A 26,862-nucleotide genomic window follows, 5' to 3' on the forward strand; every position below is an offset into this window, starting at 1 on the left:
AAATAGACGCACGTATCATTTGGCCGTGTGGTTTGCCCCAACAGTCTGAGTCGTCCCTGAAACACCACTCTTCCTCTCCACCTCTGTCCTGTGTGGCAGACAGCCCTGCCAACCCATTAGCTGTTTTCCCCTGGGCCATGTGGGGCTGGGAAGGCAATTACCCAGATAGGATCTGGACAGTGATGGGTTCACGCATGTCTTCTGAGAGGCTGCTAGCTATCAAGGTGGAGCACCCAGGGCCCCAGGAAGAGGTGTCGTGCTTCCCCCCCCCCCCTTTCCCTGCTACCACACTGTGTCTCAGTCAGACAGTTTGGGCCCTGCTCAGCCATGGAGAGAGGCCTCTGTTCTGACTATCAGACTTAACTACCGCTAATGTACTGCTTAGACAAAATATGCTGCTTTAATCACTGTAAATATGCACATTTTGGTATAATCATGAAGTAAACATCTATCTCCCGAATTTGATTGTCGCAGCTAGATAGCTTTACAATGTGCTCATTTTAAAGCTATCCCAAACATGTCACTTCTGGCCAGTGCCTGACCCACCTCACAGCTGTGTATGGATGTGGCTGAGTCACCACAACCAGCCACACAGTCGGAACTCGGAGGGCAACGCCTAGTCCCTTCCTAACTGCTCTCGACTCTGAGAGAGCCCCCCCACCGCCACCCATTAGCAGCTGTTTGGGACGAAGGTATTTGACAATGCCTCCTCCGTGTGGACTAAATAAAAACAAAGTAAATACTTGTTAGGCTTATCTGTTTTTGCTGGCACTGGCATAGTTTGGATTTGAGACCTACTCTGCAATTGAATGGCCTAACTCATGGAGCCAACAGGCTTCTCAGACTGTTGGTGGAGGAAGACCCTTAAAAGCATCTGAAAGATGTTGTCAGGTCATGTGACCAGGGAGGGTCTGCTGTGGCCACTCTGCTTCCTTGCAGTGATGAGCAAATTTGAGGTCAGATAAGGAAGTTCATGCGAGGTATGTTAGGGTGTAACTATTTAAGTTACACATTGTATTGTGTAGGCCTAACTTGGAATAAAAGAACAGTCAGTTTTGTTTTAGTCTATTTTATGGGGTTGTGGGTGAAATAAGGAAGTGTTAATGAGAACAGGGCTTCACTGTCCTTTTGCGGACTTATTTACACATGGTTTTTATCTTTGTATGTTTTATGGTGTAGTGGCGATTTTGCATCCCTCATTTGATGACTACTCTTAGCCAATTGGGGTCTCTGTTAGATATGAGTCTACTTCTGCATATCAGTCCTCTATCTAGAGTCTCCCCTTCCTAATGTCTACATTTCCTAATGTTTTCCTTGTTTGGGAGCACAGCACCGGTCAGGACTATTGGTGGTTTGCAGACTGCTGCACAAGCCTCCTCCAGACCCTAACATTATTCTGTGACCTATAACATTACCTGCAGATAAGCTGAAGTAGAAAAGCCACATGGCATTAATACCTTTTGAGTTTCATTACCAGGATTCTATACTATGACAATGGTATTTAGGCCTAGTTTAAAAAAATGCTTGTCTTTAGTGTGGATGTCAATCTGCCATTTTTTCCCCTGTTGTCCTGTATTATTACTATATCTTCTAATCTAAAGAGCCTCTGTGTCTCTAGCCCAGCTGAGCTGAATGGTGGCTGCCAGGCAGTGTAGTGGATGTGCCAGGCATCAGAAGCTCAGACCAGGCGAGTGATAGCCTTTCCCTCAGAACTCACATCAAGTGGCTCTGGACGGAGAGGAGACCCAGGCACCCGATAAGGACCTTTCAGAATCACTTCTTAAAAGGTGACATTCTAGAGTTCAAGTGACAACAGATGGAAACTAGCCTGCTAGCTAAATCTGGCATATTTACTGAAATGTTGTGGAATGTGAATTGTCCCTGTCAAATAAATGTAATTTTAAACAGTGAAATGCTCTGATGCCCCCTAATGTAACATGGAGTAAGAAGATGTTCAGAACTTCTAGAAGCAAATATACTGAACACAAATATAAAACGCAACATGTAAAGTGTTGGTCCTATGTTTCATAAGCTGAAAAAACAATGTCTGAAGTTTTGAGGGAGAGTGCAATTAGTATGCTGACTGCAGGAATGTCCACCAGAGCGATTGCCAGAGAACTGAATGTTCAATTCTCGACCATAAGCCGTCTCCAACGTCGTATTAGAGAATTTGACAGTACGTCCAACTAGCTGTACAACCTCAGACCACGTGTAACCACACCAAGCCCAGGACCTCCACATCCAGCTTCTTCACCTGCGGGATCGTCTGAGAGGTAGTGGACCTAATGCCTGCTAGCTAAATTGACTGATTTCCTTATTTAAACTGTAACAGTTACAGTTTAAATAAGGAAATCAGTCAATTGAAATAAATTAATTAGGTCCACTAAAACTTCAGACATTGTTTTTTCAGCTTATGAAACATAGGACCAACACTTTACATGTTGCGTTTTATATTTGTGTTCAGTATATTTGCTTCTATAAGTTCTGAACATCTTCTTACTCCATGTTACATTAGGGGGCATCAGAGCATTTCACTGTTTAAAATTACATTTATTTGACAGGGACAATTCACAAATATGCCAGATTTAGCTAGCAGGCTAGTTTCCATCTGTTGTCACTTGAACTCTAGAATGTCACCTTTTAAGAAGTGATTCTGAGAGGTCCTTATCGGGTGCCTGGGTCTCCTCTCCGTCCAGAGCCACTTGATGTGAGTTCTGAGGGAAAGGCTATCACTCGCCTGGTCTGAGCTTCTGATACCTGGCACACCCACTACACTGTCTGGCTGCCACCATTCAGCTCAGCTGGGCTAGAGACACAGAGGATCACAGAGGCTCTTAACAGCACAAGGATGGCTCAATCTGGATTTGGCTCAGCGGGAGAGGATTGATTCAGCCAAACTCAGAACGGCCTTGGTGTGGACAATTGTCTGCCTGCTTCATGTTGATGCAGCCAATCACCAAGCAGTGTTTTCCTCTGAGTGTTGGCGTAGCGCGTTAGCTGTCCCTCTGCTGAAATGCAATCATGCTGGTAGATGGAGGAAGGGAAGGGGGGGGGGGGGTGTGTGTAAGAGGATGAAAGGCCAGGTGCCGGGCTCCTGAGATCTGGCTGGCTCTCTTCTCGTCTCCACCTAGCTGGCTGCCGTTGAAAGGTGTGGATGTTGCTTTTGGCATTGGCCGCAAGTTGGGCCTTCTGTGTGATTTGTAGCGAGTAGGCTGTTGTTTTTGAGACGCTGCCGGCCGTAAGTGCGGACAGAAAAGCCCTTTTCTGCCTCAGAATGGCCCATCTCTTTTGTCTTCTTATCGATCGCATCACGCCCGACCTAGGACAGACGACTGCCGACAATGGACAGAGGGCTAAGGTTTCAGTGATGCCGCACGGGACAATGACATCGCTGCCTCCCTGTGCACGACAACCCTAATGTATCACGGCAGAGCTAAGGCAGGATTATAATAGCGCTTACAATTTCACCTTGCAGACTGCTGCTGTCACAGAGAGTGTTTTTCTCTCTGAGGAAGGGATACTACTCTCCCTGAACAGTTGACTATCAAAGACCCTCTGGGAATGTTGTCGTTCAACATAATGTAGCCTTTGACATAACATGGATGAGTCATGTCACTGCCATGTCATATAGACGTTGGCGAATCTGAGGTTTTTGTGCTGAAATGTTGGGCCAACCGTCTAGCCCTGCTTTGGATTAGACATAATGCGCTGTGATCTGAGGTCTACTAGTGGTGAGTGCAGAGGCTGTGTGTTTTCCTCTCACCGAGTGCACCGCTCTGTGTTCTGGGAGATTCTGTCCCCTCCAGAAACACTCATACATCACCCACCGACCGACGGACGCTATCCAATCCGATGTCTCTCTCTTAAACAAATCAAAGTCCAGTTCTCCGCCGCTCTCCGCCTCCCAAGAACATGGTGCCTGTTCCGGAGGCTATAGGGTTACGGAACATTCAGATAGAAACGTCTTGTGTAGAACATTAAATGGTTGTCTGTCAGATTTGTTGGCTCTATTCATTCTTATTCTATCTGCAAAGTTTAGAGCTTTTCACCTCCAGGACTACACCACAGCTTTCTGGGTGTGCTCCTATAGACTTTGACTAGGGACCTGCCAGTGCTAAGTATGTCTTGGCTCAGTAGTCAGGGGCAGGTAGGACAAATATGTTGACCACTAAAGACCTCTCGGTTCAATGGTAGTAATAAGATTTGCTTGACAAAGAAGTCTCTACTGGGACGCAGCATCTGAGGCCTGGCAATTACAGGATCTCCAATGCACTTTCTCTCAGGTTGGTAATGCTGTACTGTATTGGCAGTGTCGACTGCATTATGGCCTACACAGATCCAAATATGAGTGAGTCCTATCGCATTAAAAAATGTGCATTCAAAGTTTTACATTTTCATTGGACCTTGACACAAAACCGCCCAGACACATTCTTCAAATATTTGTCCCAACCATGGATCATTTTTTACATTTTTAAATTTCACCTTTATTTAACCAGGTAGGCAAGTTGAGAACAAGTTCTCATTTACAATTGCGACCTGGCCAAGATAAGGCAAAGCAGTTTGACACATACAACAACACAGAGTAAAACAAACATACAGTCAATAATACAGTAGAAAAATAAGTCTATATACAATGTGAGCAAGTGAGGTGAGATAAGGCAGGTAAAGGCAAAAAAAAAAGGCCATGGTGGCGAAGTAAATACAATATAGCAAGTAAAACACTGTAATGGTTGATTTGCAGTGGAAGAATGTGCAAAGTAGAGATAGAAATAATGGGGTGCAAAGGAGCAAAATAAATACATAATAAACTAGGGAAAGAGGTAGTTGTTTGGGCTAAATTATAGATGGGTTATGTACAGGAGCAGTAATCTGTGAGCTGCTCTGACTGCTGGTGCTTAAAGCTAGTGAGGGAGATGTGTTTCCAGTTTCAGAGATTTTTGTAGTTCGTTCCAGTCATTGGCAGCAGAGAACTGGAAGGAGAGGCGGCCAAAGGAATAATTGGTTTTGGGGGTGACCAGAGAGATATACCTGCTGGAGCGCGTGCTACAGGTGGGTGCTGCTATGGTGACCAGCGAGCTGAGATAAGGTGGGACTTTACCTAGCAGGGTCTTGTAGATGACCTGGAGCCAGTGGGTTTGGCGACGAGTATGAAGCGAGGGCCAGCCAACGAGAGCGTACAGGTCTCAGTGGTGGGTAGTATATGGGGCTTTGGTGACAAAACGGATGGCACTATGATAGACTGCATCCAATTTATTGAGTAGGGTATTAGACTATTTTTTAAATGACATCGCCGAAGTCGAGGATTGGTAGGATGGTCAGTTTTACAAGGGTATGTTTGGCAGCATGAGTGAAGGATGCTTTGTTGCGAAATAGGAAGCCAATTCTAGATTTAACTTTGGATTGGAGATGTTTGATGTGAGTCTGGAAGGAGAGTTTACAGTCTAACCAGACACCTAGGTATTTGTAGTTGTCCACATATTCTAAGTCAGAGCCGTCCAGAGTAGTGATGTTGGACAAGCGGTCAGGTGCAGGCAGCGATCGGATGAAGAGCATGCATTTAGTTTTACTTGTATTTAAGAGCAATTGGAGGCCACGGAAGGAGAGTTGTATGGCATTGAAGCTCGCCTGGAGGGTTGTTAACACAGTGTCCAAAGAAGGGCCAGAAGTATACAGAATGGTGTCGTCTGCGTAGAGGTGGACCAGAGACTCACCAGCAGCAAGAGCGACATCATTGATGTATACAGAGAAGAGAGTCGGTCCAAGAATTGAACCATGTGGCACCCCCATAGAGACTGCCAGAGGTCCGGACAGCAGACCCTCCGATTTGACACACTGAACTCTATCAGAGAAGTAGTTGGTGAACCAGGCGAGGCAATCATTTGAGAAACCAAGGCTGTTGAGTCTGCCGATGAGGATGTGGTGATTGACAGAGTCGAAAGTCTTGGCCAGGTCAATGAATACGGCTGCACAGTATTGCTTCTTATCGATGGTGGTTAAGATATCGTTTAGGACCTTGAGCATGGCTGAGGTGCACCCATGACCAGCGCTGAAACCAGATTGCATAGCGGAGAAGGTATGGTGGGATTCGAAATGGTCATTCCTTGGGAATGTCAGACAACACGAAAGAGAGGTTGAACAGGCTAGTAATAGGGGTGGCAACAATTTCGGCAGATAATTTTTAGAAAGAAAGGGTCCAGATTGTCTAGCCCGGCTGATTTGTAGGGGTCCAGATTTTGCAGCTCTTTCAGAACATCAGCTGACTGGATTTGGGAGAAGGAGAAATGGGGAAGGCTTGGGCGAGTTGCTGTGGGGGGTGCAGTGCTGTTGACCGGGTTAGGGGTAGCCAGGTGGAAAGCATGTCCAGCCGTAGAAAAATGCTTATTGAAATTCTCAATTATAGTGGATTTATCGGTGGTGACAATATTTCCTATCTTCAATGCAGTGGGCAGCTGGGAGGAGGTGTTCTTATTCTCCATGGACTTTACAGTGTCCCAGAACTTTTTTGAGTTTGTGTTGCAGGAAGCAAATTTATTGTTGAAAAAGCTAGCCTTGGCTTTTCTAACTGCCTGTGTATATTGGTTTCTAGCTTCCATGAAAAGTTGCATATCACGGGGGCTGTACGATGCTAATGCAGAAACGCCATAGGATGTTTTTGTGTTGGTTAAGGGCAGTAAGGTCTGGAGAGAACCAAGGGCTATATTTGTTCCTGGTTCTACATTTCTTGAATGGGGCATGCTTATTTAAGATGGTGAGGAAGGCATTTAAAAAAAAAACAGGGATCCTCTACTGACGGGATGAGATCAATATCCTTCCAGGATACCCCGGCCAGGTCGATTAGAAAGGCCTGCTCGCTGAAGTGTTTCAGGGAGCGTTTGACAGTGATGAGTGGAGGTCGTTTGACTGCTGACCCATTACGGATGCAGGCAATGAGGCAGTGATCGCTGAGATCTTGGTTGTAAACAGCAGAGGTGTATTTAGAGGGCAAGTTGGTTAGGATGATATCTATGAGGATGCCCGTGTTTACAGCTTTGGGGTGGTACCTGGTAGGTTCATTGATAATTTGTGTGAGATTGAGGGCATCAAGCTTAGATTGTAGTATGGCTGGGGTGTTAAGCATGCTCCAGTGTAGGTCTGAAGGGCAATGAGTTCACATATTGTGTCCAGAGCACAGCTGGGGGCAGAGGGTGGTCTATAGCAGGCAGCAACGGTGAGAGACTTGTTTTTAGAGAGGTGGATTTTTAAAAGTAGAAGTTCAAATTGTTTGGGTACAGACCTGGATAGTAGGACAGAACTCTTTGCAGTAGATTGCAACACCACCCCCTTTGGCCGTTCTATCTTGTCTGAAAATGTTGTAGTTAGGGATGAAAATTTCAGATTTTTTGGTGGTCTTCCTAAGCCAGGATTCAGACACGGCTAGAACATCCGTGTTGGCAGAGTGTGCTAAAGCAGTGAATAAAACAAACTTAGGGAGGAGGCTTCTAATGTTAACATGCATGAAACCAAGGCTATTACAGTTACAGAAGTCATCAAAAGAGAGCGCCTGGGAGTGGAGCTAGGCACTGCAGGGCCTGAATTCACCTCTACATCACCAGAGGAGGAGTAGGATAAGGGTACGGCTAAAAGCTATGAGAATTTGTCGTCTGGAACAGAGAGTAAAAGGAGGTTTCTGGGGGCGATAAAATAGCTTCAAGGTATAATGTACAGACAAAGGTATGGTAGGATGTGAATACAGTGGAGGTAAACCTAGGTATTGAGTGATGATGAGAGAGATATTGTCTCTAGAAACATCATTGAAACCAGGTGATGTCATCGCATGTGTGGGTGGTGGAACTGAAAGGTTGGATAAGGTATAATGAGCAGGGCTAGAGGCTCTACAGTGAAATAAGCCAATACACACTACCCAGAACAGCAATGGACAAGGCATATTGACATTAAGGAGAGGCATGCTTAGTCGAGTGATCATAAGGGTTCAGTGAGTAGTGAGGTTGTTTGGGGTCATGGCGATTCAGACAGCTAGCCGGGCCATCAGTAGCAAGCTAGCATAGGATGGAGGTCTGTTTTTAGCCACCTCGTGCGTTTCCGTCAGATTAGTGGGGTTCCGTGTGGTAGAGGGGATCAATCCAATTGGCAAAATAGATATAGTTATAGTGACACAAGAAATATTGTCCGATAGACCTATTCAGATAGCAGCCATTAGACAGCTAATGATTAGCGGGCCGCAGATGGGGGTTCAGGGAACGTCGCAACGGAGGGGCCAGTTGGATAACTCCCTCGGGCAGATAACTAGTCTAGTCGTGAAAGCCCGGTGGGGCTCAGCATCGGCAGTAAAACGGGTCCGGATAGGTGATTGTAGCCCAGGAGAGGCTGATGGAACTCTTCAGCTGGCTAGCTCCGGAATAATTGATGTTTGCTCCGGGATCAGACATAAGCCAATAGTCACACGGATATCAGCTAGCTAGCTGCGAGATCCAGGTGTAAATCTCCAGAGCTTGCGGTTGAAATCCGGGGATATGGAGAGAGAAATAGGTCCGGTATGTTCTGGTCTGAGTCGCGTTGTAGAAAACTGCCGATAGATTTTTGAGCTAAAGGATAGCTGATGACCACAAGCAGTGTTTAGCTGAATACTAACGTTAGCCAGTAAACTGGTTAGCTTCTGGCTAGCTTCTGGTTAGTTTCTGGCTAACTTCTATTGTGGATTTCAAATTTGAGGTAAATAATATATACAGTGGGGCAAAAAAGTATTTAGTCAGCCACCAATTGTGCAAGTTCTCCCACTTAAAAAGATGAGAGGCCTGTAATTTTCATCATAGGTACACTTCAACTATGACAGACAAAATGAGAAAAAAAAATCCAGAAAATCACATTGTAGGATTTTTAATGAATTTATTTGCAAATTATGGTGGAAAATAAGTATTTGGTCAAACAAGCAAGATTTCTGGCTCTCACAGACCTGTAACTTCTTCAAGAGGTTCCTCTGTCCTCCACTCGTTACCTGTATTAATGACGCCTGTTTGAACTTGTTATCAGTATAAAAGACACCTGTCCACAAGCTCAAACAGTCACACTCCAAACTCCTCTATGGCCAAGACCAAAGAGCTGTCAAAGGACACCAGAAACAAAATTGTAGACCTACACCAGGCTGGGAAGACTGAATCTGCAATAGGTAAGCAGCATTATTTGAAGAAATCAACTGTGGGAGCAATTATTAGGAAATGGAAGACATACAAGACCACTGATATTCTCCCTCGATCTGGGGCTCCACGCAAGATCTCACCCCGTGGGGTCAAAATGATCACAAGAACGGTGAGCAAAAATCCCAGAACCACACGGGGGGACCTAGTGAATGACCTGCAGAGAGCTGGGACCAAAGTAACAAAGCCTATCATCAGCAAGGGCATTGAAGATGAAACGTGGCTGGGTCTTTCAGCATGACAATGATCCCAAACACTTTGCCCGGGCAATGAAGGAGTGGCTTCGTAAGAAGCATTTCAAGGTCCTGGAGTGGTCTAGCCAGTCTCTAGATCTCAATCCCATAGAAAATCTTTGGAGGGAGTTGAAAGTCCGTGTTGCCCAGCCACAGCCCCAAAACATCACTGCTCTAGAGGAGATCTGCATGGAGGAATGGGCCAAAATACCAGCAACAGTGTGTGAACATTTTGTGAAGATTTACAGAAAACGTTTGACCTTTGTCATTGCCAACAAAGGGTATATAACAAAGTATTGAGAAACTTTTGTTATTGACCAAATACTTATTTTCCACCATAATTTGCAAATAAATTCATAAAAAATCCTACAATGTGATTTTCTGGATTTTTTTCTTCTCATTTTGTCTGTCATATTTGAAGTGTACCTATGATGAAAATTACAGGCCTCACTCATCTTTTTAAGTGGGAGAACTTGCACAATTGGTGGCTGAGGCGGGTTGCAGGAGAGTGTTTTGAAGTTGAGTTTTTGTAAAAGAAAATATATAAAAGATATGTGAAGAAAGGTGTATGTATATGTATATATGTGTATATACTGGGCAAGATGAGGACAAAGGACGTCTGACTGCTATGCCAGCTTGGGAGAAAAAAAAGATCATGCGGATATGGATTGTTTATTGTATGTTTTGAGTTCCTGTTTGAGACTCTGACCTCGTGCACATTTGAGCGTGTGTGTCGTGTGTGCATCAGAAAACACTTCATAGCTTGGCGCATTGACTACCTTGACAGACTGACATTGTGAGAGGCACTTCTTCACTGTAACACCTGACCTCCTTTCCATTAATACACAGTACGACATGCTACACGGGCTGACATTTGGAGGATTTGGCAGGAACATGTCTGGCAAGCCGTGTTGAGAGGGTCAGGCTCAGGAACTGACTGGTGGGTGTGTGTCTGGTTGGGTTCAAACCCGGGTCTCCTGCAAACGTGTCATCTCTCTGAGGTAAAGCCTAGGCTTCCAGTCTCATCCAAATTGCAAACAAAGTTACTCATCACACCAGCGTGGTTCATCGAACCACCTCTGTTACATGCACCACCGCCCTCTCACCAGCTTGTGAATAAGGACGGATGCCTCGGTGCCATCACACCTCGTCTGCCACCCTGCTCAGGGCCACTCGCAGAGAACAGCACTGACATTTCCAAGCTTTCACTGCAGTTGGGTTTTAGTCAAATTGGTTTGGCAATTGCACAGTGAAATGTACAGGCATCGGTACTGGGTAACCGACACCACGCAGAGGTAGGCAAGAGAAAAGGCTTTTGAACAAGGAGTAGGCTAGATAGTCTTGCTTTTTGAATAAATTGCCCCACTACAAAGCAAGATTGCTATCTTAGGAGCCAGAAAGGACATTTGTATTCTGAATCGCTTCCATGAGCTTTTGAATTTCCTTATCTCCTCTGGAAGTGAGATAAAACCTGCTCTGTGTTCCACCTGCATGACAGCATAATGGAAAACATTCTAGCATGTTTTTGAGTGCACTGCTGAACGTTTCTAGGCTTTTCCTGGAACAGGCTGCTAACAGATCCAGTTGGAAACAACTCATGGGGGTGTGTCCCAAATGGCACCCTTTTCTCTACATAGTGCACTACTGCGGGCCCAGGTCAAAAGTAGTGCACTATATAGGGAATAGGGTGACATTGGGGTTACGGCCCGGGAAGGCCTCTGCTTTGCATCAGTGCAGATTTAGCAAACCATTTGCAGTACAACATGCAATGTTTTCTTCCCCTGTCTAGCTCACTTTTTTTAGAGCAATTATTGGAGGTCTCCCCATAGACACTTATTCATATGGAGTGCGGATGAGGATCTAAATGTAAACAAACTGCGAGAGGTTGAGAAATGTGGCCACTTGCATAGCTCACAAAGGAGGATACTGTATCATGCCTCGAAAACGTGTTCTGCAGTGCCCTGCCTGATCAAGGCCTGGATTGGATGGGATGGCTAGCTGGCTGGCTGGCTGGCTCCAGCAGCCAGGCCATGTGCGCCACTCAGTTTCACTCCTCTCCCTTTCTGTCTCTTTTTCTCTCCTCCGCTGGCTTGTGTTCGACTGTTTGAGCCGTACTGAACGAGGCAGCCGTATTCAGGGGGGCGGTAAACAGAGCGCTGCTCTGTATTAACTCCCCCCTTTCTAAAACAGATATTTGGGTTTTGTTAGAACTAACAGTGGCTCTGTATACATTCAGAGGATCAACTTTAGCCTCATCTGGGGCCCTACATTTGTACAGCATGTGTTGTTGTTGAGGCGGTCGCATCTGTTTCTACTCTGGTTCGCGGTGGTAGATTTGACTATTTTTCTTAATTCATCAATGCACTCTCCAACAACCCTAGCTTGGTCCCAGATCTTGTGCTCTCAGTTCACGTGACAATGACCATAGGAATTGGCAAGACCACACAAACAGATCTGGGACCTGGCTAGTCTAACCTCGGTTTAGTGATTGAATCAGGTCTTAGAGAATGTGCTGATGTTTTTGTTGACAGGAATCATAATAGAGGATACACTTAAGATAGCCCGATCCCTCTACAGTCAGTAACAAGGCATGATTGTTTCATGCTGGCTGTACACACAGTAACATATTATCATGCAGCCTTGGGAAGGACCAATGTTTTCCTGCATGGATAATGCTATGCAAATATTGTAGCTACAGTATGAGACATTTGACTACAGGCTAGTCATATTGGTGCTAGCTAGTGTTGCTGGGTGTAGGGTGAAGTTGCACTTAGATGCTGATCTTTTGTCAGTTTAGCATTTTCCTGCTAAAGGTTAAGGTTAGGATTGGGGGGAGGGAAGCTGATCCTTGATCTGTACCTAGGAGAGACATTTTATCCCATAGAAGTACAAACAGTCATGTGTTCTCCATCACAGTTCTGATATTTTATGGTCTATATACATTAAATCAGTTTAGGGTGTGAAGGCACAAAGTCGCCGCCAGCAAAACACTAGAGCTGTAAATGTAAAACCTCTCTTTTGCCTCTGTGCAAATCAGGTCGTTTATGGTGATTCTAGGGGAAAGGTAGTTTATGATGCTGATATTACAGAACGACCTTTGGAAACATAGGCCTAGGTTTAAATGAATGGGAGCGCGAATGGGTACACCTGTTCTTGCACATTGCACTCTGGCGTTTCCTCTATGTACAGATCTAGGATCAGCTTCTCCTCCCCCAATCCCAACCATCAGGGCATAAAATGTACTTTTTGGTCCACCAGCCACTGGGGCAAAAAAAGTACAACAAAACATACAAAAATTGATTAGCATGCTTTGTAATGTAATGCTTTGTAATGTTTCAAAAACAATAAATATATTACTAGTAAGACGTAACTAATATGGTGTGTGTGTGTGTGTGTGTGTGTGTATGTATATGTATATGTGTATGTATATGTATATGTATATGTATATGTGTATGTATATGTATATGTATATGTATATGTATATACATACGTATATGTACATACATACACACATACATACATACATACATACATACATACATACATACATACATACACACACACACACACACACACACACACACACACACACACACACACACACACACACACACATACACACATACATACATACATACATACATACATACATACATGCATGCATGCATGCATACATACATACATACATACATACATACATACATACATACATACATACATACATACATACATACATACATACATACATACATACATACATACAGTGCCTTGCGAAAGTATTCGGCCCCCTTGAACTTTGCAACCTTTTGCCACATTTCAGGCTTCAAACATACAGATATAAAACTGTATTTTTTTTGTGAAGAATCAACAACAAGTGGGACACAATCATGAAGTGGAACGACATTTATTGGATATTTCAAACTTTTTTAACAAATCAAAAACTGAAAAATTGGGCGTGCAAAATTATTCAGCCCCTTTACTTTCAGTGCAGCAAACTCTCTCCAGAAGTTCAGTGAGGATCTCTGAATGATCCAATGTTGACCTAAATGACTAATGATGATAAATACAATCCACCTGTGTGTAATCAAGTCTCCGTATAAATGCACCTGCACTGTGATAGTCTCAGAGGTCCGTTAAAAGCGCAGAGAGTATCATGAAGAACAAGGAACACACCAGGCAGGTCAGAGATACTGTTGTGAAGAAGTTTAAAGCCGGATTTGGATACAAAAAGATTTCCCAAGCTTTAAACATCCCAAGGAGCACTGTGCAAGCGATAATATTGAAATGGAAGGAGTATCAGACCACTGCAAATCTACCAAGACCTGGCCGTCCCTCTAAACGTTCAGCTCATACAAGGAGAAGACTGATCAGAGATGCAGCCAAGAGGCCCATGATCACTCTGGATGAACTGCATGGATCTACAGCTGAGGTGGGAGACTCTGTCCATAGGACAACAATCAGTCATATATTGCACAAATCTGGCCTTTATGGAAGAGTGGCAAGAAGAAAGCCATTTCTTAAAGATATCCATAAAAAGTGTAGTTTAAAGTTTGCCACAAGCCACCTGGGAGACACACCAAACATGTGGAAGAAGGTGCTCTGGTCAGATGAAACCAAAATTGAACTTTTTGGCAACAATGCAAAACGTTATGTTTGGCGTAAAAGCAACACAGCTGAACACACCATCCCCACTGTCAAACATGGTGGTGGCAGCATCATGGTTTGGGCCTGCTTTTCTTCAGCAGGGACAGGGAAGATGGTTAAAATTGATGGGAAGATGGATGGAGCCAAATACAGGACCATTCTGGAAGAAAACCTGATGGAGTCAGGGACGGAGACTGGGACGGAGATTTGTCTTCCAACAAGACAATGATCCAAAACATAAAGCAAAATCTACAATGGAATGGTTCAAAAATAAACATATCCAGGTGTTAGAATGGCCAAGTCAAAGTCCAGACCTGAATCCAATCGAGAATCTGTGGAAAGAACTGAAAACTGTTGTTCACAAATGCTCTCCATCCAACCTCACTGAGCTCGAGCTGTTTTGCAAGGAGGAATGGGAAAAAATGTCAGTCTCTCGATGTGCAAAACTGATAGAGACATACCCCAAGCGACTTACAGCTGTAATCAGAGCAAAAGGTGGCGCTACAAAGTATTAACTTAAGGGGGCTGAATAATTTTGCACGCCCAATTTTTCAGTTTTTGATTTGTTAAAAAAGTTTGAAATATCCAATAAATGTCGTTCCACTTCATGATTGTGTCCCACTTGTTGTTGATTCTTCACAAAAAAATACAGTTTTATATCTTTATGTTTGAAGCCTGAAATGTGGCAAAAGGTTGCAAAGTTCAAGGGGGCCGAATACTTTCGCAAGGCACTGTACATACATACATACATACATACATACATACATACATACATACATACATACATACATACATTCACACACACACAGTTGAAGTCGGAAGTTTACATACACCTTAGATACATTTAAGCTCAGTTTTTCACAATTCCTGACATTTAATCCTAGTAAAAATTCCCTGTCTTAGGTCAGTTAGGATCACCATTTTATTTTAAGAATGTGAAATGTCAGAATAATAGTAGAGAAACTGGTTTCTTTCAGCTTTTATTTCTTTCATCACATTCTCAGTGGGTCAGAAGTTTACATTTCGGGTAGTTTCGGGTAGCCTTCCACATCATCCCACAATAAGTTGGGTGAATTTTGGCCAATTCCTCCTGACAGAGCTGGTGTAACTGAGTCAGGTTTTGTAGGCCACCTTGCTCGCACACTCTTTTACAGTTCTGCCCACAAATGTTCTATAGAATTGAGGTCAGGGCTTGGTGATGGCCACTCCAATACCTTGACTTTGTTGTCCTTAAGCCTTTTTGCCACAACTTTGGAAGTATGCTTGGGGTCATTGTCCATTTGGAAGACCCATTTGCTACCAAGCTTTAACTTCCTGACTGATGTCTTGAGATGTTGCTTCAATATAGCCACATAATATTCCTCCCTCTATTTTGTAAAGTGCACCAGTTGTTCCTGCAGCAAAGCACCCCCACAACATGATGCTGCCACCCCCATGCTTCACAGTTGGGATGGTGTTCTTCAGCTTGCAAGCCTCCCCATTTTCCTCCAAACATAACGATGGTCCTCATGTGCAGTTGCAAACCGTAGTCTGGCTTTTTTTTATGGCAGTTTTGGAGCACTGGCTTCTTCCTTGCTGAGCGCCCTTTCAGGTTATGTCGATATAGGACTCGTTTTAACTGTGGATATAGATACTTTTGTACCGGTTTCCTCCAGCATCTTCACGAGGTCTTTTGCTGTTGTTCTGGGATTGATTTGCACTTTTCGCACCAAAGTACGTTCATCTCTAGGAGACGGAACGCGTCTCCTTCCTGAGCAGTATGATGGCTGCGTGGTTCCATGGAGTTTATAATTGCTTACTATTGTTTGTACAGATGAACGTGGTACCTTCAGGCGTTTGGAAATTGCTTCCAATGATGAACCAGACTCATGGAGGTCTACAATGTTTTTCTGAGGTCTTGGCTGGTTTCCTTAGATTTTCCCATGATGTCAAGCAAAGAGGCACTGACTTTGAAGGTAGGCCTTGAAATACGTACACCACAAATTGACTCAAATTATGTCAATTAGCCTATCAGAAGCTTCTAAAGCCCTGACATCATTTTCTAGAATTTTCCGAGCTGTTTAAAGGCACAGTCAACTTACTGTATGTAAACTCCTGACCCACTGGAATTGTGATACAGTGAATTATAAGTGAAATAATCTGTCTGTAAACAATTGTTGGAAAAATTACTTGTCATGCATGAAGTAGATGTCCTAACCGACTTGCCAAAACTATAGTTTGTTAACAAGAAATTTGTGGAGTGGTTAAAAAATGAGTTTTAGTGACTCCAACCTAAGTGTATGTAAACCTCCGATTTCAACTGTATATATATTTATTTATTTATTTATTTATTGTTTTTTTTTACCTAAATACACTACATGACCAAAAGTATGTGGACACCTGCTCATTGAACATCTCATTCCAAAATCATGGGCATTAATATGGAGTTGGTCCTCCTTTGCTGCTATAACAGCCTCCAGTCTTCTGGGAAGACATTCCACTAGATGTTGGAACATTGTTGCGGAGACACTAATGCCACAAGCATTAGTGAGGTTTGGCACTGATGTTGGGCAATTAGGCCTAGCTCGCAGTCGCCATTCCAATTAATCCCAAAGGTGTTCAATGGGGTTGAGGTCAGGGCTCTTTGCAGGCCAGTTAAGTTCTTCCACACTGATCTCGACAAACCATTTCTGTGTGGACCTTTCTTTGTACACGGGGGCATTGTCATGTTGAAACAGGGAAGGGCCTTCCCCAAACTGTTCCACAAAGTTCAATGCACTGAATTTTCTGGAATGTCATTGAATGTTGTAGTGTTAAGATTTCCCCTTCATTGGAACTAAGGGGCCTAGCCCGAACCATGAAAAAACCATGAAAAAACAGCCCAGAACATTATTCCTACTCCACCAAACGTTACAGTAGGCACTATGCATTTGGGAAGGTAGGGTTCTCATGGCATTCACCAAACCCAGATTCTGCCAGATGGTGAAGCGTGATTCATCACTCCAGAGAACGGCGTTTCCACTGCTCCAATGGCGGCGAGCTTTACACCACTCCAGCCGACACTTGGCATTGCGCATGGTGATCTTAGGTTTGCTGCTCATGAAGCACCCGATGAACAGTCAGCAACGGGTGTGGCAGAAATAGCTGAATCCACTACTTTTGTGTATATACAGTGCCTTGCGAAAGTATTCGGCCCCCTTGAACTTTGCGACCTTTTGCCACATTTCAGGCTTCAAACATAAAGATATAAAACTGTATTTTTTTGTGAAGAATCAACAACAAGTGGGACACAATCATGAAGTGGAATGACATTTATTGGATATTTCAAACTTTTTTAACAAATCAAAAACTGAAAAATTGGGCGTGCAAAATTATTCAGCCCCTTTACTTTCAGTGCAGCAAACTCTCTCCAGAAGTTCAGTGAGGATCTCTGAATGATCCAATGTTGACCTAAATGACTAATGATGATAAATACAATCCACCTGTGTGTAATCAAGTCTCCGTATAAATGCACCTGCACTGTGATAGTCTCAGAGGTCCGTTAAAAGCGCAGAGAGCATCATGAAGAACAAGGAACACACCAGGCAGGTCCGAGATACTGTTGTGAAGAAGTTTAAAGCCGGATTTGGATACAAAAAGATTTCCCAAGCTTTAAACATCCCAAGGAGCACTGTGCAAGCGATAATATTGAAATGGAAGGAGTATCAGACCACTGCAAATCTACCAAGACCTGGCCGTCCCTCTAAACTTTCAGCTCATACAAGGAGAAGACTGATCAGAGATGCAGCCAAGAGGCCCATGATCACTCTGGATGAACTGCAGAGATCTACAGCTGAGGTGGGAGACTCTGTCCATAGGACAACAATCAGTCGTATATTGCACAAATCTGGCCTTTATGGAAGAGTGGCAAGAAGAAAGCCATTTCTTAAAGATATCCATAAAAAGTGTCGTTTAAAGTTTGCCACAAGCCACCTGGGAGACACACCAAACATGTGGAAGAAGGTGCTCTGGTCAGATGAAACCAAAATTGAACTTTTTGGCAACAATGCAAAACGTTATGTTTGGCGTAAAAGCAACACAGCTGAACACACCATCCCCACTGTCAAACATGGTGGTGGCAGCATCATGGTTTGGGCCTGCTTTTCTTCAGCAGGGACAGGGAAGATGGTTAAAATTGATGGGAAGATGGATGGAGCCAAATACAGGACCATTCTGGAAGAAAACCTGATGGAGTCTGCAAAAGACCTGAGACTGGGACGGAGATTTGTCTTCCAACAAGACAATGATCCAAAACATAAAGCAAAATCTACAATGGAATGGTTCAAAAATAAACATATCCAGGTGTTAGAATGGCCAAGTCAAAGTCCAGACCTGAATCCAATCGAGAATCTGTGGAAAGAACTGAAAACTGCTGTTCACAAATGCTCTCCATCCAACCTCACTGAGCTCGAGCTGTTTTGCAAGGAGGAATGGGGAAAAATGTCAGTCTCTCGATGTGCAAAACTGATAGAGACATACCCCAAGCGACTTACAGCTGTAATCGCAGCAAAAGGTGGCGCTACAAAGTATTAACTTAAGGGGGCTGAATAATTTTGCACGCACAATTTTTCAGTTTTTGATTTGTTAAAAAAGTTTGAAATATCCAATAAATGTCGTTCCACTTCATGATTGTGTCCCACTTGTTGTTGATACTTCACAAAAAAATACAGTTTTATATCTTTATGTTTGAAGCCTGAAATGTGGCAAAAGGTCGCAAATTTCAAGGGGGCCGAATACTTTCGCAAGGCACTTTATAGTGTATCACAGAGGAGACAAACATGTCCACCTCCACTTTTAAGGTTACCATTGTAGTGCAGACTTAAGTCCTGTTTGTGCCTTTTGAGATTTGATTCTGACTAGTAGAAGCGTTTTCTTCTCTTTCCTAGTAGTTGAAATTCCAACATAGAAAAACAACCTAGCTTGTGAACAAAACAATGTAAATAGCCAAGAAACCCAAGGACAAAGTCTCACTTCAGCAGACTTTAGTTTCAAGTAAATTAGACAGACTTTTATGGATGGGCGCAGTGCTTCAAAAAATTCAACACCCCAGCTAGGCGATGTTGTAGCGCAAAGTAGAGTAAGCTATATAGGATACGTAGTTCTTTGACTTTGTGTGATTAATTTACCAGCTATGAAACGACAAGGCAGAAATACTTTGAAAACAGCTACTGCAGCATTTATTTGACTATAAATGTGATAATTCTTGACTATTTGTATTCACAAATACGAGTGAAATGCTCGCCCTGAGCACCCGTCAATGCCAAAATCTACCCGCAGGTGGATGGTGTTAATTTTAGGCCCTGTTAACCATTAGTGGAAGAAATGCAGCATCTAGAGGCGACTTTAACCCACACAGCACATTGAAGCCCTTTGAATGAGGAATGAACATTTAAAATCACATTTTATTTGTCACATACGCAGAATACAACAGGTTACAACACCTTACCGTGAAATGCTTACTTACAAGCTCTTAACCAACAATGCAGTTCAAGAAATATAGTTAAGAAAAAAGTAAAAGATAAAATAAAAAGTAACACAATAAAATAACAAGGATATATATATATATATACTGGGGGTGCCAGTACAGAGTCAATGTTATTCAAATGCTATTCAAAGCCCAGTCCCTGACTACCTGAATTCTCAGAAATGTTACTCTCACAATGGTTTCTTCCCTCCGTTGCGGCTTTGTCTCATTAGTAAATATTACATAGCTCTTCTTAATTAATTTGGATCCGGGGAACATTAGTCATGCTTGGGAGATGATGAAATGATAAATCAAGGCTTTTGGCTGCCACAGGCACTCAGGGAACTGTTGTTATTTACGCTGCTGTGAGACTGAAGTTCTGGTCCTGGTTTCCCAAAATTATCTTAAGCCTAAGGTAATCATTAGAACCATTGAGCTCAAGGCTAAGTTCGTCGTTAGAACCATTGAGGTCACTGAACTTAGCCTTAAGATGCTTTTGGGAAACCAAGCCCTGGTGAGAGCCTGTAGCCGAGAACGGACACACACACACACATGGACACAGACACACACACACCACACACCACACACACACACACACACTAGAACAGGCATGTTGTTATGTTCTTACACTGTTGTGAAGTGCTGTAGAGAATAAAGACCTTTCTAGACTAGAGTCAATCAACAACAGCCACGCTGGCAGTTTCGCTCCAGGTTTGTCTGTGTGTATATTTTTCCTCCCTGGAAAATCACCCCTGATTATGGTCATCATCCAGCTTCTCCGCTTCCAAAACATCCCCTCAAAGTCCACACAGCCTTATTTTTGTGGAATTCCACTTTTTTTCCTCCTCACCCCTAGACCTAACTCTACCTTAAACCCCCAAAACCCTAACCTTAACCCCAAAAACCTAAACCTAAACATTTAAATATAATTTGACCAAATTCAACAACAAAAAGAGTCCTACAATTGTCAAGGCATTATGTGAATTTTTAGCAGATTGGCGTCCTGATAATGTAGGAAAACAAGTGTGTTCTCTCTCACTCACTCTCACTCACTCACTCACTCACACTCTCACTCACTCACTCACTCACACTCTCACACTCTCACACGCTCACACTCTCACACTCACTCACGCTCACTCACACTCACTCACTCTCACACACACACACAGCCCCTCTCCTCCTGTCACCCCACTGAGAGCCTATAGCTGTTCTGTGGCTGAGAGGGCACTCTCCATTAGCTGCCTCTTGCTTAATTGATGAGGTGTTCAAAAATGTCTTTGCTCGTCACTCGCAGGGAAAAGTACACCCAAAGTTGGCTGAGGAGCTGTGGTCTTGATGGAACAGAAGCGGTGAGAGAGATGCAAAGCGCGGAAAATATATTTTTTATATCTTGCCATTATGGAGTTGGACCATGGTTGAGTCTGAAATTGCACCATATTTCCTTTATAGTGCACTACTTTTGACCAGGGCCCTCCATGATGCTTCTTCCTTACGTAATGCGTCCAGAAAGCTAAAATGTCGGAAGGTGGGTGATGATGAGCGCAGGACTGTGAGGAAAGGATTGAGATTGAAGGGGGGCTGAGGAAGAGGAGAGGGTGTAACTTGAGCCTGATGTATTTAGTCCAAAGTCCATTTCGGGTTAACCCAAGCTAAACCTGGGTTTAGCTTTATGATCAACTCAGAGAAGCACAATGACAATGGAGAGAAAATGCCTCCTTCCTCTTTCTACCTTGGATATACAGCACTACTACTGCTAGTAGCTGCCTTCCTTTCTGATTTAGGCTTGTAAAATTCCAGAATTGTATTTTGTGATTGTCTGGATCTTATATCATCTGTTAATAGTTCCATCTGGATTTCGAGCAAGGGTATAATGGAATGAATTTTTGCAACTCCAACTCTGATCGGATGACATTTTGTACTGGCAAACCATAGAACTCCTCCTCAAAGATCTCCAGTGGTACTGTGTCATTGAGTAGCACCCTCATGTTTCCTTCATTCAGTGGAAGTGGTCTTATGCAATGCTGCTAAATGTGTCATCTCTCCACCATCACCTGTCAAGTAGAGGGTTGCTTAGGCTCTCGGAGGGCTTATTGGCTCGCATTATCAGAAGATTGCAGACGACACAACAGTGGTAGGCCTGATCACCGACAACGACGAGACAGCCTATAGGGAGGAGGTCAGAGACCTGGCCGGGTGGCACCAGAATAACAACCTATCCCTCAACGTAACCAATACCTGTGGACTACAGGAAAAGGAGGACCGAGCACGCCCCCATTCTCATCGACGGGGCTGTAGTGGAGCAGGGTTGAGAGCTTCAAGTTCCTTGGTGTCCGCATCACCAACCAACTAGAATGGTCCAAACACACCAAGACAGTTGTAAAGAGGGCACGACAAAGCCTATTCCCCCTCAGGAGTCTGAAAAGATTTGGCATGGGTCCTCAGATCCTCAAAAGGTTCTACAGCTGCAACATCACTGCCTGGAACGGCAATTGCTCAGCCTCCGACCGCAAGGCACTACAGAGGGTAGTGCGCACGGCCCAGTACATCACTGGGGCTAAGCTGCCTACACCAGGCGGTGTCAGAGGAAGGCCCTAACAATTGTCAAAGACCCCATCCCCCCCCAGTCATAGACTGTTCTCTCTACTACCGCATTGCAAGCAGTACCGGAGTGCCAAGTCTAAGACAAAAAGGCTCCTCAACAGTTTTTACCCCCAGGCCATAAGAATCCTGAACAGGTAATCAAATGGCTACCCGGACTATTTGCATTGTCTGCCCCCCCCCCCTCTTTTACGCTGCATGTTCCACAGAGTATTATTATGCAAGCGTTGCAGTTGCCGTGACCACAGTGCAGCATGTCAATCTAAATCCTAAACACCCGTTGTGTGGTTCATCAGACTAAAGATGCTCATCGGGCTTAAAGATGCTCTGTGAAGAAGGCACAGCATGTGGAGAGCTCTCTTGTTAGGTTTAAATACCACCTCTCTGACATTTGATTATAATGCGGCTATATTTAGCCTGCCACTTGGCGACAGGCAGCTCTTTCTGCTTGATTAAAGCAGCAGCGATTTAAGAAGCCATGTTTTGACTCTGACACTCTGGCTGGTTAGATCTCAGCCAGTCTCAGCTCATATCAGCTGGTATCATCTCGTCTTGTCCAGAGGAGGAGGGAGACGTGTGTGTGTGTGTGTGTGTGTGTGTGTGTGTGTGTGTGTGTGTGTGTGTGTGTGTGGGGACACAGGCTGATGGGCTCAGCATGAGGTCCGCTACTCTCCCCTTCGTCCAGTGCGAGGCCTTTGTTCGAAAGGCTATGATAGAAAATAGTTCAATAATAATCTGTCTGCCTCCCCCTATTGTTCTCCTCCTCCTGTTGCCCCGGGAAACCATGGCTAAACCAGAGGCCCTTTCGTCTCAGGCTAGCCGTCTCATGACCACATGACCGTTGTCCATATCTGCATTTATTTCACCTTTGTTTTAGCAGGGAGTCATATTGATACCCTGGTCTCTTTTACAAATTAGCACTACAGAATACAGAAATACACGCATAAGATACGGAATGCAATCAATAAATGGGTGCATGCAAAAACGCATAGCCTGCAATGTCACACACACTGGCTCAGGTGTTGCATTGTGCATGTTGGATTCCATTGCAGTTGGACTGTGCAGAATCACTGCTCGGGCTTACTCATTATGTCATGATTGATTCAGCGCCTCCTTCAAACTGATCCCCTCAAACACGCTGATTGACTGTCTCATCTCGTTCAAAGGCTTCTTTTAGCAGATTATGACTGAAACAGGATCTCTCAAAGGCATCTTTAGGTGCTTGGACCCGCTGGAAGTTGGTGAATAGCAGTGAATGTCCCTCTTCTTATTTGGTTCTCATTGGTGTAGGTTGAAGTATCCGCTAGATGCTGATCTCGGGTGAGTTTGGCATTTACCACATGTTTAATGTTAAGTTTGAGGAAGCTCATCCTAGATCTGTACCTAGGTGGAACTTCACCCCGGAGCGTTCTCATTTGTCTATCACCATTGTTTACTGCATCCACCCCTATGCTGTGTATTATATATTGTGTACTCATGGCGAGTATGAAAATAACAAGGCTATTAAAATAGACGAGGGCAGCATGAGCTCTTTACATCTAGGGTTATTAAGCCAAAGCGCTGTGTGCATTAAACACATTTTAATCTGTGATTTTTTTTGGTTCTTCCTGGAGAAGAGATAACATACTCTGTTATCAGCCTGAGATCCCCTCAGTAACAGATACACACAAACACACTCCTGACGTGGTCGTATAGAATAGCTTTGCGTGCAGCGATCACATGACATTCTGTTCATTAGAATTCTGATACATTTTCTTCTCTCTCACTGAAATCTCTTTTGTTTCTTAGTGATTGCTACTCGGTGCAGGAATAATTCTCATTGGTCTATGCGCTGTAGAGTTTTAGTCTAATCTTTAGCCCAAACACTGCGGGTCTTGTCAGAACTCAGAGTTTGAGGCGAGCCGGTCCTGAAGGTTTAATAATGAATCTGGGACTGCTCAATCGCTATAGATAGAACAAAGGGATGTATTGTGTAATGTTTGGCTCTGTACAAGCCTTTTGGATGCAAGATTTTGTCACTCTGTCTGCGTCTTTGTTATTGGCAAGCTCACCATGGGTCGCAAATGGGAAAAAGCCTGCCTCTTGTTTTCTCTCCATTCTGTGCCGATGCTTTGCTTCTTACTTCAGAACAAATGATCACAGAACAGGTAGTGACTGTTAAGAGATTTTTAACAGGAACCTTGGGATTTTTGTCCAAAACACGTAGTCTGCAAAGGTTCTCTTATTGATATCGGATTTGTTTAAATGCCAGTGCTGATACCGGTAATCCACTCGTGGCCAAGCCACAGACCCAATGGCAATATCCTCTTGTCGGTCCAAGCTAAGTTTCCCTCGGACTGTGAGAGAGTATCAGCCTTGAATTGATGACGGGGCAATCTGGTCCACCTCTCAGACAGGCCAGTCATTAAAGAGATACTTCTGGATTTTGGCAATGAGGCCCTAGATGCTAGTAGATACCCATAGACTTCCAGTCATTGTGCTATTGCTAGTTAGCATTGGCTCGAGAAACTGCCTCGAACTTCCTTCATACTGGACACACATGGTATCCACAAGTTCATCTGTCTCTGTCTCCCAAAGTATCCCTTCAAGGTTACCTTCACACCGGCTGTCTCGTCTGGCCTCGTCTCTCTTCTCCCCCCACCCCACTATTCCTGTCCTCTCTCCAATCCTCCGTTCATGATGATGGGCATGGTGACAGCCTTTCAGACAGCCCCCTGAGAAAATAGAGCCCTGTCTGAGCCTCATCACCACCTCTGTCATGTAACAGCCATTTCTTAATGGGACACCTTCTCCCAACCTTGGTGTCTTTGTCCTCACAGGAATATGAGGATAACATTTGTTGTTTTTGTGAAATCTAGAGAAACAAACAGTTAAAAAAGGGCAACCCTATTTCCTACATATGGAATAGCACCCAATCATTTTTGGACAAAAAACGATTGAAACGAGTCATCTTTTATTTATAGGAGATGCCATCACATTTTCTTTTTTGCAGTGTGACTATTCCCAGCACCCCATTCCATTGAAGCCTCTTAGTAGCCCTGGCATATCTAAACTCCACACGTCTGTTGTCGGTGTGAGGCGAGCTTATCTGAACCTGCGTCAGGTATGGAAATCACACCACCGTATGCTCGGCCAGGGGAACAGCATAGCCTCTGTGGCATCGTGTATCTGTTGCGGATGGATGGTACCATGTGGTCACACAAGTTACGCTACCTGTGCTCGTGCTATTGGGAGAGAGCACACATCACATGCGTACATATGTTGTTTCAATTCTGGGCCATGTTCAGTCTCTTCAAAATACCATCACTTCCCTGAGGATACATGGAATTACAGACCCAGTGAAGTCATTGGTTGTTCGGAGCTTTTTGATGTGTAAACCCAAAGTGTGTGTGTGTGTGTGTGTGTGTGTGTGTGTGTGTGTGTGTGTGTGTGTGTGTGTGTGTGTGTGTGTGTGTATTTTTGATGTGTCACACGCATACATGCCTGAGGCCGTGTGTATGTGCACAGGAGTGTGGTTCATTCATGCGTGTGTATTGATCTCTCCGTGTCGTCTTTTTTTCTGTCAGTTCCACACCTGCACGGTTTGCTCCCAACGCTGGTGCCTGACCTTATTGATCTCTCCTCTCTTTTTCTCTCCTCTCTCTCTCTCCTCTCTTTCCTCAGATCTGCTGAACGGCGCTCAGGAGAAATGTGAGCTTCCCCCCATGGACGGCTTCCCTCACTGTGAGGGCAAAGTCAAGGTGAGCGAGACGCACCCAATCAAACACACACGCGCCCAATCAAACACACACGCGCCCAATCAAACACACACGCGCCCAATCAAACACACACGCGCCCAAGCAAACACGCACCCAAGCAAACACGCACACACACACATAGCAACCACCAGCAGCAGCAGTAATCACAGACCTACAGCCCCAGGCCGGAGTCTGCCCGGAGCAGATACCGTCATATCATAAAGGCCATCTGCTCTGCGGGCTGCTCCCAAGCCTATACTGGCACTGGCACCAAGGAAAGGCAGGCATGGCTAGCCGATCACCATTTAAAAGAGCCAAAACAGGGCTCAAACAGGCTCCATAGCGGAAACAGATGAGTTATTTTGTCCTATTTAGCCTCCGTTTGTCTCAAATCTCCTTTCTCTTTTTTTATGGGATTATTTCAACCACATTACATCTCAAGTGTTTTATTGAGGTTAAATCAGAATGCAGCTTTTCAATGTATTCTGTTGCGCGTTGCCTAAATGTTTCTGCTGATAAAACTGTCGGCTAGTAAAATAACTTCGGACAGTTTATTTTATTCCTCGGGCGCTTTTATGGGGTATGGTGGAAATCCCAGCTGTCACAGTGCTATATAATACTGTACATGGTACAAACTTCCTACTGGCAACCTTTTCCATCCTGTTATTGTGCTCTGATGGATAATAATTATTTGAAAAATCTTTCAGAAGGTTTTTAAGCAGGAACAAAAGACAAAATGAAGACTTCTTGCTCCTCCCGATTACAATATACTTCGGAATTCATAAACCCCTGTAGAATTCCTTTAAGTCAATTAGCTGCAAATTATGTTTTCAGCTGCCTGGCGTGACACATTCCAGGGGATTTACTTGGGTGGCTGTCAATCTCAGTGGAATTAGTTAGGGCAGTTTCATATAAACCTACACCCACTCTGCATAGCCATTCAGTCATTCAAAAACAATGGGATGGAAATCCGATTT

General features: G+C 44.1%; 1 protein-coding gene across 2 annotated transcripts in view; it reads left to right on the top strand.

Moving 5' to 3' along the window:
* The window catches only part of LOC110495947 (alpha-1,6-mannosylglycoprotein 6-beta-N-acetylglucosaminyltransferase A), a 113,649-nt gene that overhangs the window by 23,327 nt on the left and 63,460 nt on the right, over positions 1 to 26,862 (top strand). For both annotated transcript variants that reach the window (XM_021571491.3, XM_021571492.3), the window contains one exon: positions 25,812 to 25,888. In XM_021571491.3, coding sequence (XP_021427166.1) covers positions 25,812 to 25,888 — 77 coding nt within the window. The remainder of the gene's footprint in view (positions 1 to 25,811; positions 25,889 to 26,862) is intronic.

This window comes from Oncorhynchus mykiss, chromosome 18, assembly GCF_057628025.1.
Source record: "Oncorhynchus mykiss isolate SJ-2025 chromosome 18, ASM5762802v1, whole genome shotgun sequence".
NCBI classification, from domain to species: Eukaryota; Metazoa; Chordata; class Actinopteri; order Salmoniformes; family Salmonidae; genus Oncorhynchus; species Oncorhynchus mykiss.